The sequence below is a fragment of the Gavia stellata genome, chromosome 9 (assembly GCF_030936135.1).
Source record: "Gavia stellata isolate bGavSte3 chromosome 9, bGavSte3.hap2, whole genome shotgun sequence".
NCBI lineage: Eukaryota > Metazoa > Chordata > Aves > Gaviiformes > Gaviidae > Gavia > Gavia stellata.
In genome coordinates this window covers 17,208,150-17,222,910 of record NC_082602.1, presented here as the reverse complement: position 1 = coordinate 17,222,910, position 14,761 = coordinate 17,208,150, and the positions used below count along the sequence as shown (strand labels likewise).

Genomic DNA, 14,761 nt, shown 5'->3' with positions numbered 1-14,761 from the left:
GCTGTGTTTCAAAGAGTTTTGGAAGTACAGCTGCTGTTCTCTGGCATACCATACACTTAAATGCTGATACTTGTCTTACGTAGAAGTTATCCATTATATGCATTGTTTTCGTAAGTATAGATATAAAATTATTGATGTGTAGAATTTCACAGAATGTGAGAATCAGCTAAACATCAAATACAGGAGCATACAGTTTGGGACAAATCTGCATTGAGCACTTTTAGAATTTTGACTTGTTCATTCATTGTCCTGCAATACTACTGATGAAATATTTAGTTTTTAAAATGGAAAGAATGTCCTGTCTTGGGGCTCCAACTGCAATCCCCTTTATCCTTATGTCGTTGTAACTGTCATCTGTCTCTCTTCCTTCTAGCTGGGTATAATTTATGGTTATGCTATTTAGAATAATTAATACTTCTTTTCATACTGACAAAAGTATTTAGTGAGTCTTACAGGTTTTTACTAAGCAGATGTTACCTATATCAGTTAGGAGCGAGCTGGATTTCTGGCTCTATCTTCACAAAGCAGCATCTTCCACATTTCACTTAGAGTGAAATGAGCTGTAAAGGCCTGTCTTTAAAGCTATGACAAAAATAGGATACTTAAAGCATGGTTCACTGTGTCTCAATATCAAGGTTGTTAATCATGTTTTCCACTTCTTCATTTCTGGACTTCAGAATTTAGCATTTAATGGAGGCTAATGTGGCATCATAAAGAGGAAGAAGTTTGGCTGTGTACTTTCGGCAAGTAGCTTCAAATTTGACAAATGTTTGTCAGCTAAGGGCTTTTCATAGCAGTTGTGAGAGGAAGTAAATGAATGAGTTTCCAACCTCTGTTGGACACAATTCATGAGATCGTTCCATGTCATCCCCTTTTTGCTTGTTTTGTATTCTTTTTTATTATCCTGCTGAGTAGAAATTAATGAAATCTATCATTTAGTAGGCAGATGTTGAGTCTCCAAAACATTTATCTTGCTCTAAATGGGCCAGAACAATTGAAAACTCACTCACTTTCTTTGAGATTCAGCTGACGCTGTTATGCAGCTTTGGATAAACTGCAGATAAACTTTAGCTCCAACTGCAGTGTTACAGTAAGTACTTTTTGGGGGATGGAGAGACAGGGAATATGCTTTCTCTGCAAATAGACATAGTAAAGAGGGAGGTGTGTTTGGTGGTCATACTGAAGCTACCTCAGTGGCTAGAGCAAGGGCTTGCCTTGCCAGCTGGAGGCAGCAGGTGTTAGCTTAGCAAGGAATGTGATGGGTTTGGATGTAGTTTTAGGCAGCCTTTGAGAACAGCTGCATTCACTCCTACTTGACACTAGGCCATGCATCTAATCCTTTCATATTACTGCATTATCACCCAAGTGCTGTTCAGGAAAATGTAACACATGGTTTCTGAATTAATCTTAAAAAAAAGTTAAAGCCAGCTCTTTCAGCTGTTTACAGTATCTTTGATGTCTTGTTTTTATGTGGCAGAAGTCATGGTAATGAATCTCAAACTGATTAAAAAGTATGTACATTCTTATCAGTAGATGGCTATGCTGTTTAAGATGGCTGACAATGCAGAATCCCTAGTCTCTTAGTTTCAGTTTATTGAAACAGACTTAATTGTTAATAATTGGTCAGTAGCAGAGTAAATCCAGCAACTAAGTCTTTTCAGTGAAATTCTTACAACCCGCTCTGATGCTTCCCCGTCTAAAATCTGGTATTACAATCTGAATGCAATCCTTTAAAACTACAGGATGTGGCATGCAGCTCTAATTCTTTATCTGAGTGAATGATAGGTGAACAGAATCTATACCTTTATACATTCTTGACTGTTTGCAGTCTGTGTATTGATCAAAGATGATTATTGTAGGATGATACTTCACTCAAATTTGACTCTCTGTCTGTATGCCAGGTCTCCATGTGACTGCTGTGCTGGGCAAAATGTGTAACTTTTTGTTCCTTAGCTGTATCGAAGAAAAACTTTTCTCTCTAATAAAAAATGTCTTCAACATATTATACTAGGAACAGTAAACTAATGCTAAGCTAACTTGAAATAACTGATTCTCTTACAGTGAAAATGTCCTGTTCGGAATGGGAAATCCTCTGCTTGATATCTGTGCAGTTGTGGACAAGGACTTCCTTGACAAGTAAGTCTTGATTTCTTTTTTCTTTAATGTCAGTTTTGTTTCCGGAACGATGCCTATAAATAAATGGAGGACTACCTGCTTGTGTAATGCTAAGTTTGTGCTGATCTCTGTTGGATTCTGGCCTTATGCTGAAAGAAGCCAACATTGTATCAGTGATTTGATGTTCTACTATATGAAGCTGTGATGTTGGTGTCAATGAAAGACTTAAGTGTTTTCATGTGGTTTTGGTATTTATTGTTTTCTGTCAATTGTTTACTCTAGTCTCTTCATGCTGTCTTTGCTAGCCTTTAACTGAAAGCAATCATCAATGTCAGTAAGATGTCGGTAGCTTTTTATGACTATTTGTGTGCTACTTCTGAGGTAATACTACAGCGCTCTTTTCTTTCTTCAGTGATGACTTTGGGGCAAATAAGCCATTTCTGTAACACGTCAAGAAAAGTTGTGCAAGTGTACCTTTTTTTTATATTCCAATTTATCAGTCAAGAACAGGACCACTTCTTATCATGTGGTCTGTTATCTTGCTTAAGCCTAGTTGTTACGCTACCATCCATATAACCATATCGCTGTATTGCTGTTTGTGTATTGCTGGTGGCATTAAGCTTAATCATTCTCTGATCAGCTTAGAGATATGTCTTTTCAAGAGGTGTAAAATATAGTTGCTCTTTTAAATCCTTCTGCATGAGCTTACTTCTAGTTGTTGTTGCCGCTTAGTTTCTCTTGTTCTCAGGTGATCAGTAAGTTGATTTCATCTTTCAGAGTGCTCACAATTCTTTCTTTAATTTTTAAAGTGTTAATAATTTTTTTCTGTAGTAGTTCTTTTAGTTATTAACGGGTATACTGGATCAAGAATAAATCTTACATCACCGAATAAAGAACAGTTGCAGAGTTTTTATTTGTGAATGTGTACTGTCAGCTACAAACCTTTTGTTCTGAAGCTTTTAATAATAATAATTTGTTTTGCAAGAGATATATTAAACACACCTTTAGATAAAACTTGAGTGATAAGTGAGAGCCTGAATATTATAAACTGGAGGCAAAAGACAAGAATGTAATGGATTGTATCAGTCTCAAAAACATCTGGAACTTGGAACACTCAAGGCATAGACTTGACTTCTGAAAAAGTAAATTATTCTGATGTAATTCTCTGCCTTATGTCTCTACTGAAATAACTTGAAAACCAGCCTCTGAACATAAGTAATGCCCCCGCCCCCCAATCCAACAATACCCCCCAACTAATCCTTATGAATTGCTGTCATAAGAGGTGGTGGGATCTATACTGCAGCAGTGAAATCCTGCAAGAGTGCATTGTGCTTTTCACTGGACCCGACAGGCTCTGCAGAATTTAATTTAAAAATTAGAGATCTTATGTACTCAAATTTGAGTCCTGTCAGACAAGTTAAATTATTTCCTGGAACAGCCTATGCTCTGTGAGCATTTCTTTACTGCCAAAATGCCTTCGTGGAGTATTGCGTCATTTAAAGCAATAAGCAGTCCTTCGACAATAGTTTCACAGGGCACCTGCTGGTGGTGTGATAGCTCCCTATGTGTAAGTGTATGCATAGTAGTCCATTTAACAAACAGACAAGCGTGTTTCTACTGTAAGTCCAACTACCTTTTGCAGTACTCCCTGAAATGGGAATTAAATCCCATGCTTCCTCAGCTTGTGAAGGGAGATAAAATAGCAAACCTAGCTATAGAACAATGGCTAGAATAAAGTTCTCTATTCAAATGCTGCAGGGAAGTGCAAGAACATAGATATTTCAGGACTGTGAAGCATTTGATAGAGAAATTGTTGATCATACCAGCCTAGTCTCTCTGTTTTTCCTTGTCAAACAAGACATGCATCCATCTCTAGCCACGTTGTGTCAGCTCTTGGTATCTTGGCAGTGATCAAGTAACTCTGGAGTCTGTGTCTCACCTCTTGAACTGGATGACTGGATGGGCGTGTTTAATGGGGCCATCAGGCCAACTGGGCTGACTTGAGAAGGTAGCTTAGCAAAACGAGGAAAGAGTTTAGGTAAACACCCATAAGAATTTTATACATTTTACTTCTTCAGTGTTTCTGTTAGTTTATCCTCCTCTCTTGTATAACCAGTATTAAGAGTAAATACCTTTGTTCAGAATAAAGGACTTAATGTTGCAAGTTTAATCAACGTATATTGTCAATGAAATGAGAGAGTATTAAAATGAGACCTGTAACCATATTATTTTTGTAATTTCTCTTAAGAAAATGTAAATGGAAACAGCGTAAGATTGTGTAGGAAGCCTCAAGTGGTCCTTTTAACAATATTTAAGTGGCCTACAATTCATCTTATAAATAAACCTGAAAATAAATACATAATGCAGTCCTACCCCATGCAGATTCAAAACAGCTTGCTGCCATGTAATACTGGTTTGAGGAAGTTAACAGTGTTGGAGGGTTGGGTGGGTATTTTTGGCTTGGGTTGTTAGCACAGCCATGTCACCTTTCTTTCAAGGTGGATTTTGGCTTAATCTGTGCTCCAAAGTCTTTTGCTCTCTTGACAATTTTGGAAAGCTTTAAGCCTTTCCTAGCCCATTTCTAGGAGAGGTGATCTTAATTTATATCACAACAGAACTTCACAGTACCCATCTGAGCTTTTTAGACGACATCAGCAGTTTGGTGTTACCTGAGCCAGAGAAACTTTGGCCTCTGTCAAATAGTTATGTTTTCTGGGTCACATTTCTTACCTCTCTTCAGGAAGACAGTCTAAAAAAGTGTTAGCGATGCTGATGGCACTGTTGAAAGCTGGTGATAGCCAAACCCGCTTCAATTTCTGTTCACAGAGCTGGAGAGCAGCCTTGAAGTAAATATAATCCATTGTATGTCCTCGGTTTTTCTGAGTATCTGCATGAAAGAAATACCAGAAATGTTTTTTTTGTGTGTGTCTCCTTTTAATTTGCATTACCTCCATAACCTAACAGTAATTATTTTTGTTTAATTTTTCTAGGATATAGATACTTGCTCAAAGAGCAGCTTTTTATGGGTGGGAGGGGGAAGAATAGAAAAAGGATTGATGCTTTGTGGGTGAATTGCTAACTATAGCTACGCTAATCTGTGAAAGTAACTTTGCTACCAGGTATTCATTAAAGCTTTTGGAGTACTTGGTTCTATCTGTGGCATTTAACAGGAATGATTCCTTTACGTATTGAATGTGCAACAGGCATTTAAGACTAACTTAATCTACACTACGTATAGTAAACTCTAATAAAGCGGGCAAAGAAATTATGATTAACATGGCAATGACATTTTAAGACACCATAGAAACTCAGTCCTGCTGACTCCTGTAAATACTCCAGTGTCCTGCTGTTAAAAGTTATGAGATGGCATCTTTCATTGCTCCCCCTAGAGCACTCTGTTTTGCAAATATTTAGCTTTTGACATTCATCTAACTATAGTTAATTTTTAGGCTGTAGAGACCTGGTCGTTATTTGTCACGTCCAGTGCAGTTCCAACGGTTGAAAACTGTGTATTCACAGAATGGACAAATCTTCTCTTGCTGTTGTCCAACACTTGGGTCTATGACTGCATGAACTGAGGAGGTGGAGGGAATCATTATTGACAAATTCATAATGACAGAATTATTGTGCTAGTCTTGGAACTTCTAAATATGTGAAAACCTTGTATCTTCCCTAATTAGCCAGTGGGAAGGTGAGGAAAATATTTGTAATTGCCAGCACCTGTATAAGCATGTAAATATTTTTCAGCCCATGGTCTTAAAAAGGAGTGTAGATATAGGGGAAATTATCATATGTCTCCTATTTCTCGCATCAAGGTTAAGGATGCTTATTGCTTTATTTCACTCTATTTTCTGGGCTCTTGACCAGAGCCATGATCTCATGAAGTGAGGTATGTTTACTAGTCTGGATGCCGAATTCCATTATATTTGTCATCTCCAGACTGATTATTTGATCACCATCATTGTCCAGGATTACAAGATGCTATTTGATTTACTTATCGGTTGTCAAAGCAGCCAAGTCTATTTCTCCTTGTGTGGGTGTTCTGTTTTTTTTTTCCTCCTTAAAATAAGGGTCTATGGCAATCTTTGCACAAGTTCGTTGAAAGCACTCAGTAAAGGTCTGTAGTTTTTAGTAGCTTTCATGCTCTGTATCATCTGCTCCTTAGTTCTCTTCCCTGCCTTCTCTGTGACACTGTTGTAAATACAAACTATATGTAAACCAAGAAATGGGTTTATGTTCTTTTTACTCTTTACTGGAAAAACAGGTTTGAAGAAATAGGAGAGGAAGAATGAATGGGGTCTTTGAAATGTGTTTGTGTTTTGGAGTGGTGGTGATGGTTAATGTATGAAAAGAGAATATCATCACACTGAAGGAAGAAATGCTGTCATTTTGATCTGTAATTTCACAAGTATGGGCATGGATCTCCTGCAGTGTGCTACCAACTTGTCTGCAGCATTGAAAGTGGTTGGGTCATTACTGGAGATCTACTGGAGATCCCAAGCTGCTTGCTCATTCTCTGCCTTACGTCACTGCAGAGTATTGTTGGAGGGTGATGGATTAGTTAGGCACAAACTTTACTAATAGAGCAATGTTGACATCTGGTAAATTAAACTTTCTTGTTTGAGGCTGTTTTAGTGCTCGCTCTGATGGAAGTGAAGATGATATACATATTCGATCTTTTTTCCACTCTTGCGGGGAATTTGGGTTGTAAATTAGGAAAAGGTTTGAGAAGCAGCTGAAATTAAAAACATCTGCTTACTTACATTAAATTTAGGCTGTTTCTGTATAGCTGTGGCTTTAGCCATTCTACCATGTGTTATTCTCAACGTTTTCAGTTTGTTACCTTTGCTCGTAGCTGAGAGAAGCCTTTGTAACTTCCCATAGCAAAAAAAAAAAAAATCAAAAAACCGCTCATGCAGTTAACTCTCATGAAGTGGTTAAGGGTCTAAATAGCTTTCACCCAGTTAGAAGTGATTCTTTGTTCACCAAACTCAGGTTTCAACACAATCGTAAGGCTTCAATAGAAAACAAGCCCTTCCCCCAAAACACATGCTGGAGTGAGCTTCAGGACTGAAAAAGATGAGTGGTGATTCTGTGCTAGGAGGTTGCAGTATTAAAGAATGCACAAGCTGCAGGTATGGACTTTGGTGCCAGATTTAAGTGGGAGACAAAACCCCCAGACTTCAGCTTTTTCAGTTTCACTAATGTGTTTAGTTTGACTTTGTGTGCTTCAGCAACCCTTTGGGACAGGTTAATGGGTTTTTGTATTGCTTTGAGTTGGGGATTGTGTTATCTGTCTGTACAGTGCTGAATGTATGGAAAGTACATAGTAATAACTTTAAAACTTGTTGTCCCTGAAAATTTACCTTTTTTTTTTTGGCGGGGACGGGGAGATAGTTTACTATATAATGTTCCGTTGTTTCAATAATCCTTGTGAAAGATGGCTACTAAAAGTATCTGTTGCATTGGCTCATTTGGCAGAGAAGCTGAACAGCTGAGGGTTCTTTATTACCTTGTGTTTTGAGCTGTACCTGTAGAAGTCAATTTAGCTTATCTCAGGGTCTGACCATAGAACATTGTTGAAACTGTTAGGCCAAATTGCATCATCTGACTGCTGGTAAATTATGAAAACCTTAAGTATTTGCTTGCAAAAACTTAAGGTGATGATGGCCGTCTTAAAAAGGTCTTCTCAGTACTAAAGTGCCTATAAATTTGGTAGCATTCCTGACAACATAATTAGAGCTTTCTACAAGCCTGATAATTTCTCTTAGTGTGTTTAGTTAAATGTGTAGTTTAAATGAGTGAAAGATTTTAGTTAAGCTCCATTTGGAAAAACCTATTTGAAAAACTTTTACGTGAGGAGCTGTGATGTTTTCAGAGTATACTGAGCTTGAGCAATGGTTATAGAAGAGCTTGTAACTGCTTATTTACCTGTAAAATAGGATGTAACATGTTAATGAATAGGAAATACTCCACTCCGTGTTACTTCTTCCCTTTATTGCGTGTTGTGTTAACTTTCTTAAATACTTAATAATAAACTGCACATTTTCTTTTAGTTTTCTATTTCTTCAGAAAACTTGCTAATTTAATACATGTCAGTAGAACATGTCTAGTTCTTGGATTAATTGTTTTCTTTAGAACAACCTTGAGACACATGACAAACTGACACAGACACACAGCTTATCCGTGTTTTCCCTTCAATCCCAAGTAAAAACTTGTTTAACAAAACTTTGGGAGTTGTGTTACAAGGCAAATTATGAAATACTGTGTTCCATTTGCATCTTCAATGCAAACAAGGAACTTTAAGTGAAAGAGCTCTGTGAATTAAGTGTCTCTGGTTTTAATTAGGCAACAATATTAAATGAAAAGACCCTTGCTGAAGATGTCTTTGATGGAAAAAGCTGGGTTTCTCAGTAGAGAACTGGAGTCGGTCTAAAACCAGATGGTAAAACTTTCTCTTTGGAAGTGGTACTTGCTGTTTGTACTGAAGAATTTTTCGTCTTAGGTTTCCTGATTGCACAATTACAAGATGGATTTTTGTTTACGATACAGTAGATAAAAATCGTGATTTGTGTTCTGAGTGTGGTTGCAGGCATTCTTTTTAATTACAGGGTTACAAGATGCGATTTTAATATTGTTTTCCATTCCCATCCTGCTTCTCCAAGCCAAAATTTCCAACAGCATAGGAAAGGCTAGAGGTTTTTTTTCTAGTTACTATAGTAATATAGTGAAACAATTCAATCGCTCGTGAACTGAAGAATAGAAAAGTCCAGTCAAAAATTAACAATTATTTGTCACATTCTCAGATTTTTTACTGTAGATGAAATTGATTTGACATCTCTTAGAAAAGACAACTCTTTAACTGTAGCATTTTGAAGTAGTTGGAATACCTTCAGCTTTTTAAAAGCTTCAGTTTTCAAAAAATTAGATATTTTAAGTAAATTATAATGCTCATTACTGCTTGATTGGTTTTGCTTTATTCAGGTCAGGCAATCTGCAATCTCAATAGCTTTTCTTCCCAAGTTTCATGTAACAAGATGAGAGGGATTCTATCCTTCCCTTGAAATTAAATACTAATTTTTAACATTTCTTTTTAGTAACTTGCTATTTCATCAGGCTATTCCTGAACAATGTGCAAATACCGTGTCAGTATTACTGTTAACTAACCTAAGTTACGAGGTGCTTATGCTGCTGTTGATCCCTGATACTATGCTTGTGCTCTGTGTTACATGACCACGTCCAGACCTGCTCTGTGCTTTGTCTCTTCTTGTCCTGTTGCTTTCCGGACTGTTGGACCTGTGGTCTCTGCTGTAGCCACAGGGAGAGGGCGGAGGCAGCCTGTCTTCCTCTTAATTACTGGTGTTCTTGTTTTCCTTTAGTCAAGGGCTGGAGAAGGGTAAACCAGCTGTTTAAGTGCTATTTTACTTTTTTTTGTCAGGGCAGAACCATCAATACTCCAAGTTACTGGAGACCAAGTCTGTCTTGTAGACTTAAGGATGTCATGAAGCCTGCAGTACCCTAATAAGTTCAGATTAAATGCAGAGCTGGGGACAAAGATCTTTCATTTCACAAACCCTTGATTTCCCCCCTTTAATAGGATAATAGAATATTTCAGTGAAAGTGTTGTGTGTTCTTTTTTTAATTATTATAATGAGATTCAATGATGAGTTCATCAGTCACTGGTGTAGATGTTTGTGCTGTGTGTCCTGCTGTGCTATTAGATTCATATTTTGAACCTGTGCCAAACCCTATAAAACAATGCTCTATCTTTTAGGACAACTCAAAAATTGCACTCAGAAAAGCTCTGTGTCTTTGAAAGCTGCATGAATTTTAACATAAAATTATCTTAATTTTTTAGTTCTACTTGAAACTTGTGGGTTTATGTCTGTCTTATTATCAGGTGAAGACTAGGGACCTATGGCTAAACAATTTCGGGTGATTATTTTTCCAGCTTGCTCCAGTGATTTTTTCCAGCTTGCTCCAGTGATTTTTCCAGCTTGCTCCAGTGATTTTTCCAGCTTGCTCCAGTGATTTTTCTTTTCCTTGCCTTTTTTTCCCTTGTCATGAAGTGACAGCAAAAGTGATTAAGTTTCAGTGCAAGAGTCTGAGATACACATGACAAAGCGTAAAGGGGAGCATATGACTGCCTAATATGACAAGCTGTAACAAGTAAACAGTAGCAAGAAGTTACGGAAATACAAAACATGGATGTTTTCTTCAATCTTGGTGGTGTTGAGGCTATCTATTTAGTGTTGAGGCTGGTTCTTACTCTTTTTGGGCAACAGGAGCTTCCCGCTGGTAGGAAGATAGGCGATAAAGATCACGGTGAAGTCATGCTTTTGCTGTAGTCAGGAAGCATACAGTCATCTTCCTTTATGAGAAGTGAAACTATGACCAAATTCAGTATGTGACCCCTCCAAGTAAAGGTGGCATGCAGTCTCAACTATGGGTACTAAGCTAACAGAAAAACAAAAATGGTACATTCTGATGCAGATGTTTCAATTCCAGTGTCTCTTAGGTGGCTTCAAGCTAGCATACCTTACGTATTCTTTTTCAAGACAAGAACTGTAGTTACAATGTAGATATTTTAATTTCTAATATTTATATTTCCCTGGCCTTCCAGTAGAAGAGACAAAGTGTTCCAGAATCTCATGTGTCTCTTGGGAACTTTTTTGTAGAGTTGCTGTGTGGAAAAGAGATTGAAGACCTTCCCCCAAATCTGATTGCTATAACTTCATTTTTGCAAGAGTGTGTTCCAGTGTATTTCAGTGAAGATATTTTGGTTTTGAATTGTGCTTGTAATGTTATGTACGGAAGTACTAAACAACAACTGAAGTACTAAACAGAATGCAGTTGTTTGTTGGTCTACATTAGGTAAGGTGTTTGGATGTGTATCTTGATTAGATATGGTTTCTGTTTCCATGTCTGTGGTATTTTTAATCTAGATTGCAATTCCACAAGCTTGGAGTTGTTGAAATCACATTTCAGAGGATTGTGGGCTGGGAATTAGCTATCTTCTTTCGTAAAGGGGGGAAAAAAGCTAATCTTGCCACCTTTGCAAAAGTTAGCTTGTGCAAAATTCCTGATTTCTTTCTTTTGCAGCTTTTGTGCTAGGGACATGGCTAGCATATATGACCTAAAGCAAACTGTAGAGTTGTATCAACATATTCCACCATTCAAATACCAAATTAATTGAGTAAGTTGCTTTAGTAATTGCTAGCTTTTTAGTGTTTTGAAAGCACCAACTACAAATTCCCCCTTTACTAAGAACATCTGAGGTGTAGCTGACTTGTTTTCAAAAGTAGGGCATTTCAAGTTTTACACGTAAATTGGGGTAAAAAGTTAATAAAAAGTCTAGCAACTTTACAAAATAGGAGGATATTTTGAATTTGAAATTCTTGCTGACTCACAAAATTAGAAATGCTCAAAATATCTTTTTCTACAACCAGCTCTGGAACAAAACTGTCATTCAGCCAAAGCAGGAGGCTCTTTTGGGCTGTAAATGGCAGGAACTGTCCAAATACCTCAGTCCCTTTTTCCTCTGCCAGATCCATGGATGTCTGGGCTTGACATTGCAGCTACCACTGTGGGTGAAGGGTTAAGATACAAAACAGTGGCTATGGCTAGAGGCGAAAGGGAGGAACAGTTCTTCCCAGAAGCAGTAATTGCTGTTCTCGGTATGTCTGATTCTCTAGTGGTAGCAGAGCAAGGAGTTTATCTCTGAAGAGCTCTTCCCTGAATCTCCATCTTGGTAATGCTCCTTCATTTTTTAGGATGAAATTAAAATTTTCAGTGTAGTTAAGAAACCTTCTCTGCTATTTTCCATATGCTACTTTTTTCCCATAAAGCTAATGCCTTTAGTGGCTTGGATAAGTTCCTTCAGCATGGCTGGAATTTCACAGTAGCTGCAACACTTGCCTGTAGCTTGCTGTTTGCTCTAGTCAGTGTTAAAAATAATTTTTAGAGCAGGCAAATTAAGGCACTTGCACTCCCTGACAATTCTCTGTTTAAGTTTCTGTAAGCTGAGCTGTCCTGTTAACAAGTGCTCAGGTGCAGAGACAGATGATGGAAGAGATCTAGCTTTTCGGCAGCATGAAGACTCATTTAGGTTGCAATAATAGTATGGAACTGATACTTTTGCCTAGCCTGTCACAAACAGAAAGACATCCATAAAGTTGTGTAACAGGGAAATGGAAGACATCTTAAACTATGTTTTTAAAAAAATAAGAAAAAGTTTTAACTGGTATGTAAGACTCGCTGTTAGTTTCCTTATGATTACTAAATGGAGCAATGCATTTTGCATTAAATATGATACACCAGTCTTTTTCTCTCTGTCCCTATGAATGATGAGAAGGTCAATTCTTAGCATTTTAAAGACAATAAAGTGTTCAACATGAATCAATATTCAACACAGCTTCAGCACTTCCAGTATCCTCCTTTTGGAGGATTTTATTGTTTGAAAGTAATATTCTGGGCTGACTTTGTGGTTTGAGTTCTTCACTGGAGAATAATTGTCTTTTGCTGTGTCTTAATTGATTTTTATTGATGTGGCATTTCTTTCTTTGTACTAGAGATATTAATTGTATTTTAGAAATTCTGTGTTTTTTTCTTTTAGAGATAGAGACAGAACAGATCTAGTATGATGACAAAGTTGTAATTCAGTTATGAAATGTATTGCATGTTGATGGAGCCTAACACTGTTGTTTTATGTTTTTAATGCTACTGTCTTTGTTAGTTTGTCCAAGGTATTAACCTGGATTTTATTATAGCAGTAGAGCCTGTTGAACTTCATCCTGACACCAAAGCACATTGCTTTACAAGTCTGCCTTTTCTATAGAAGAAATGATGAAGGATTCGTTTTCAAGTGCAAGGAAGCTCAATTGAGTAGCTGGCAGTGCAATTCATACATGGCATACAGAGAGTCTTCATGTAGAAGAAATCATTAAACTAATCTATAAATCTAGGCAGGAGAATCTCAAGGTTGCATCCACAACCACACTACTCTGCCTTCCCCAGATGATACTTTGTTACAATTTCCCTCTCAAAGCAGATCTCTTTATGTGGCAGTGAGGTATTCGGGGATTTTCAGTACTAGTGCTAACAGGATCTGTTGTAGAACTGGTACTAGTTGGTCCAAACAATAAAGTGATAATAGCAAGTAATTGTGGGTAGGAAGAGAACAGGAAGCCTTCAGTTCATTACTGTTTGGATTATGTACATGTTGCTTCTGTTGGGTTTTTTGGTAAGTTTTTATGCAAATGAAACTTCAATGCAAGAATGTGAAAGCTCGTTTGTGTTTATAACCAAAATGAATTCAACTACAAGCCAATGTTTATTTCTGGTTGAAGAAAATCAGTATGTAAAGGTTAGGTTAAGATTTCAGAACAGAAGCAATGCAAAATAAGTGGTATGACTAAAGAAATGGTTTAAATATTGAAGGCTCAGAGGAATAACATTAAAAGGATATGTTAAGGAGTTCAGTCTATAAGCAGAACTGCTTATAGTTCTGCACAAATGGAATTAATATTTCATTCCTTGATGAAGTTACATATCAACCCAGTATATTTCTACCCGTGTAATGAATAGAGAATTCAGAGTACTAATTTCAAAAAAAAGTACAGAGTGTGTACAGCTTTTTAAAAGGTGCTTGCAGTCAGATATTTCAAAAATTATTACTGAGAAAACATTTTTCTTTAGCTGTATACTGGACGTGTTTAGATGTCTTAAATTTTTAGCTCACTAGTTTATAGTTAAGAAAACTGTTTTGACAAGGCTACTACTACATGCTTAAGTCCAGAGTGATAGGGCTGACCCTATTAAATGATCATAGTTTTCCGCAGTCTGGTGATTAACAGGCTTTGAACTTTCCTGGCTTTCTTAATCCCTTTTAATCATTTAAACCTATTATTGTTTTGACTTCAATTTCAAAAGCCCATTAAATCTGTCTTACAATATTAATAGCTGATTAAAGTCCTGATTTCCAACCATATTATCAGTGGGGAGTCTATTTTATTACACTGAAATATTTAGAAACAACTATTTAGGAAAATGTTGGTCAAGGCGGGGGTGGGGGGGGGAACAACAAAGAAAAAACACCAGAAAAACTATACCTAGTAATGTTTATATTTAAATTAGTGATCATATCCATGCAAGAAATTGGGAAAACAAAATGCTTCTAATTTATGACATCAATAACTGTATTTCTTTTTTCTTTTAGGTTTCAGGAGTGTAATTTTAGGTTAATTCTGTGTTGAAATTTAAATCCATCTTTCATTTGCATAATAAGCATTGTGGTAAAAAAAAATATTTCTGCTAATATTTTTGGGATCCCTTTCACCCAGAAATTGCAGGGTTTTTCTTCTGAAAAAACCCGAGGTTTATACAGAATGTGATGCAGCCAAATAAAGCTCCAGTCAAGTAGTACACAGGGACTGGGTACTAATAACTGGGTAAAAATGAAAACATCAGAAATTCCTCCATGGGTTCTCCAAGATGGTCCTTCATTCTCTCAGCCCTGACATTTCTATTCAAGTAGCAGTGTTTAAAGTCTGGAATTGTTTTATAAATGAAGTGGCCAAGATCTGTGGTTTGAGTTGCACTTAAACTTTTCCTTAAGCAGATGCTTTTGTTTTGTTAAGCAGTGTAG

At 36.9% G+C, this 14,761-nt stretch overlaps 1 protein-coding gene across 5 annotated transcripts in view; it reads left to right on the top strand.

Annotated features, from left to right (window-relative positions):
* Positions 1-14,761, top strand: part of ADK (adenosine kinase) — a 301,310-nt gene that overhangs the window by 13,820 nt on the left and 272,729 nt on the right. For all 5 annotated transcript variants that reach the window (XM_059821173.1, XM_059821176.1, XM_059821177.1 and 2 more), the window contains exon 2: positions 2,062-2,136. In XM_059821173.1, coding sequence (XP_059677156.1) covers positions 2,062-2,136 — 75 coding nt within the window. The remainder of the gene's footprint in view (positions 1-2,061; positions 2,137-14,761) is intronic.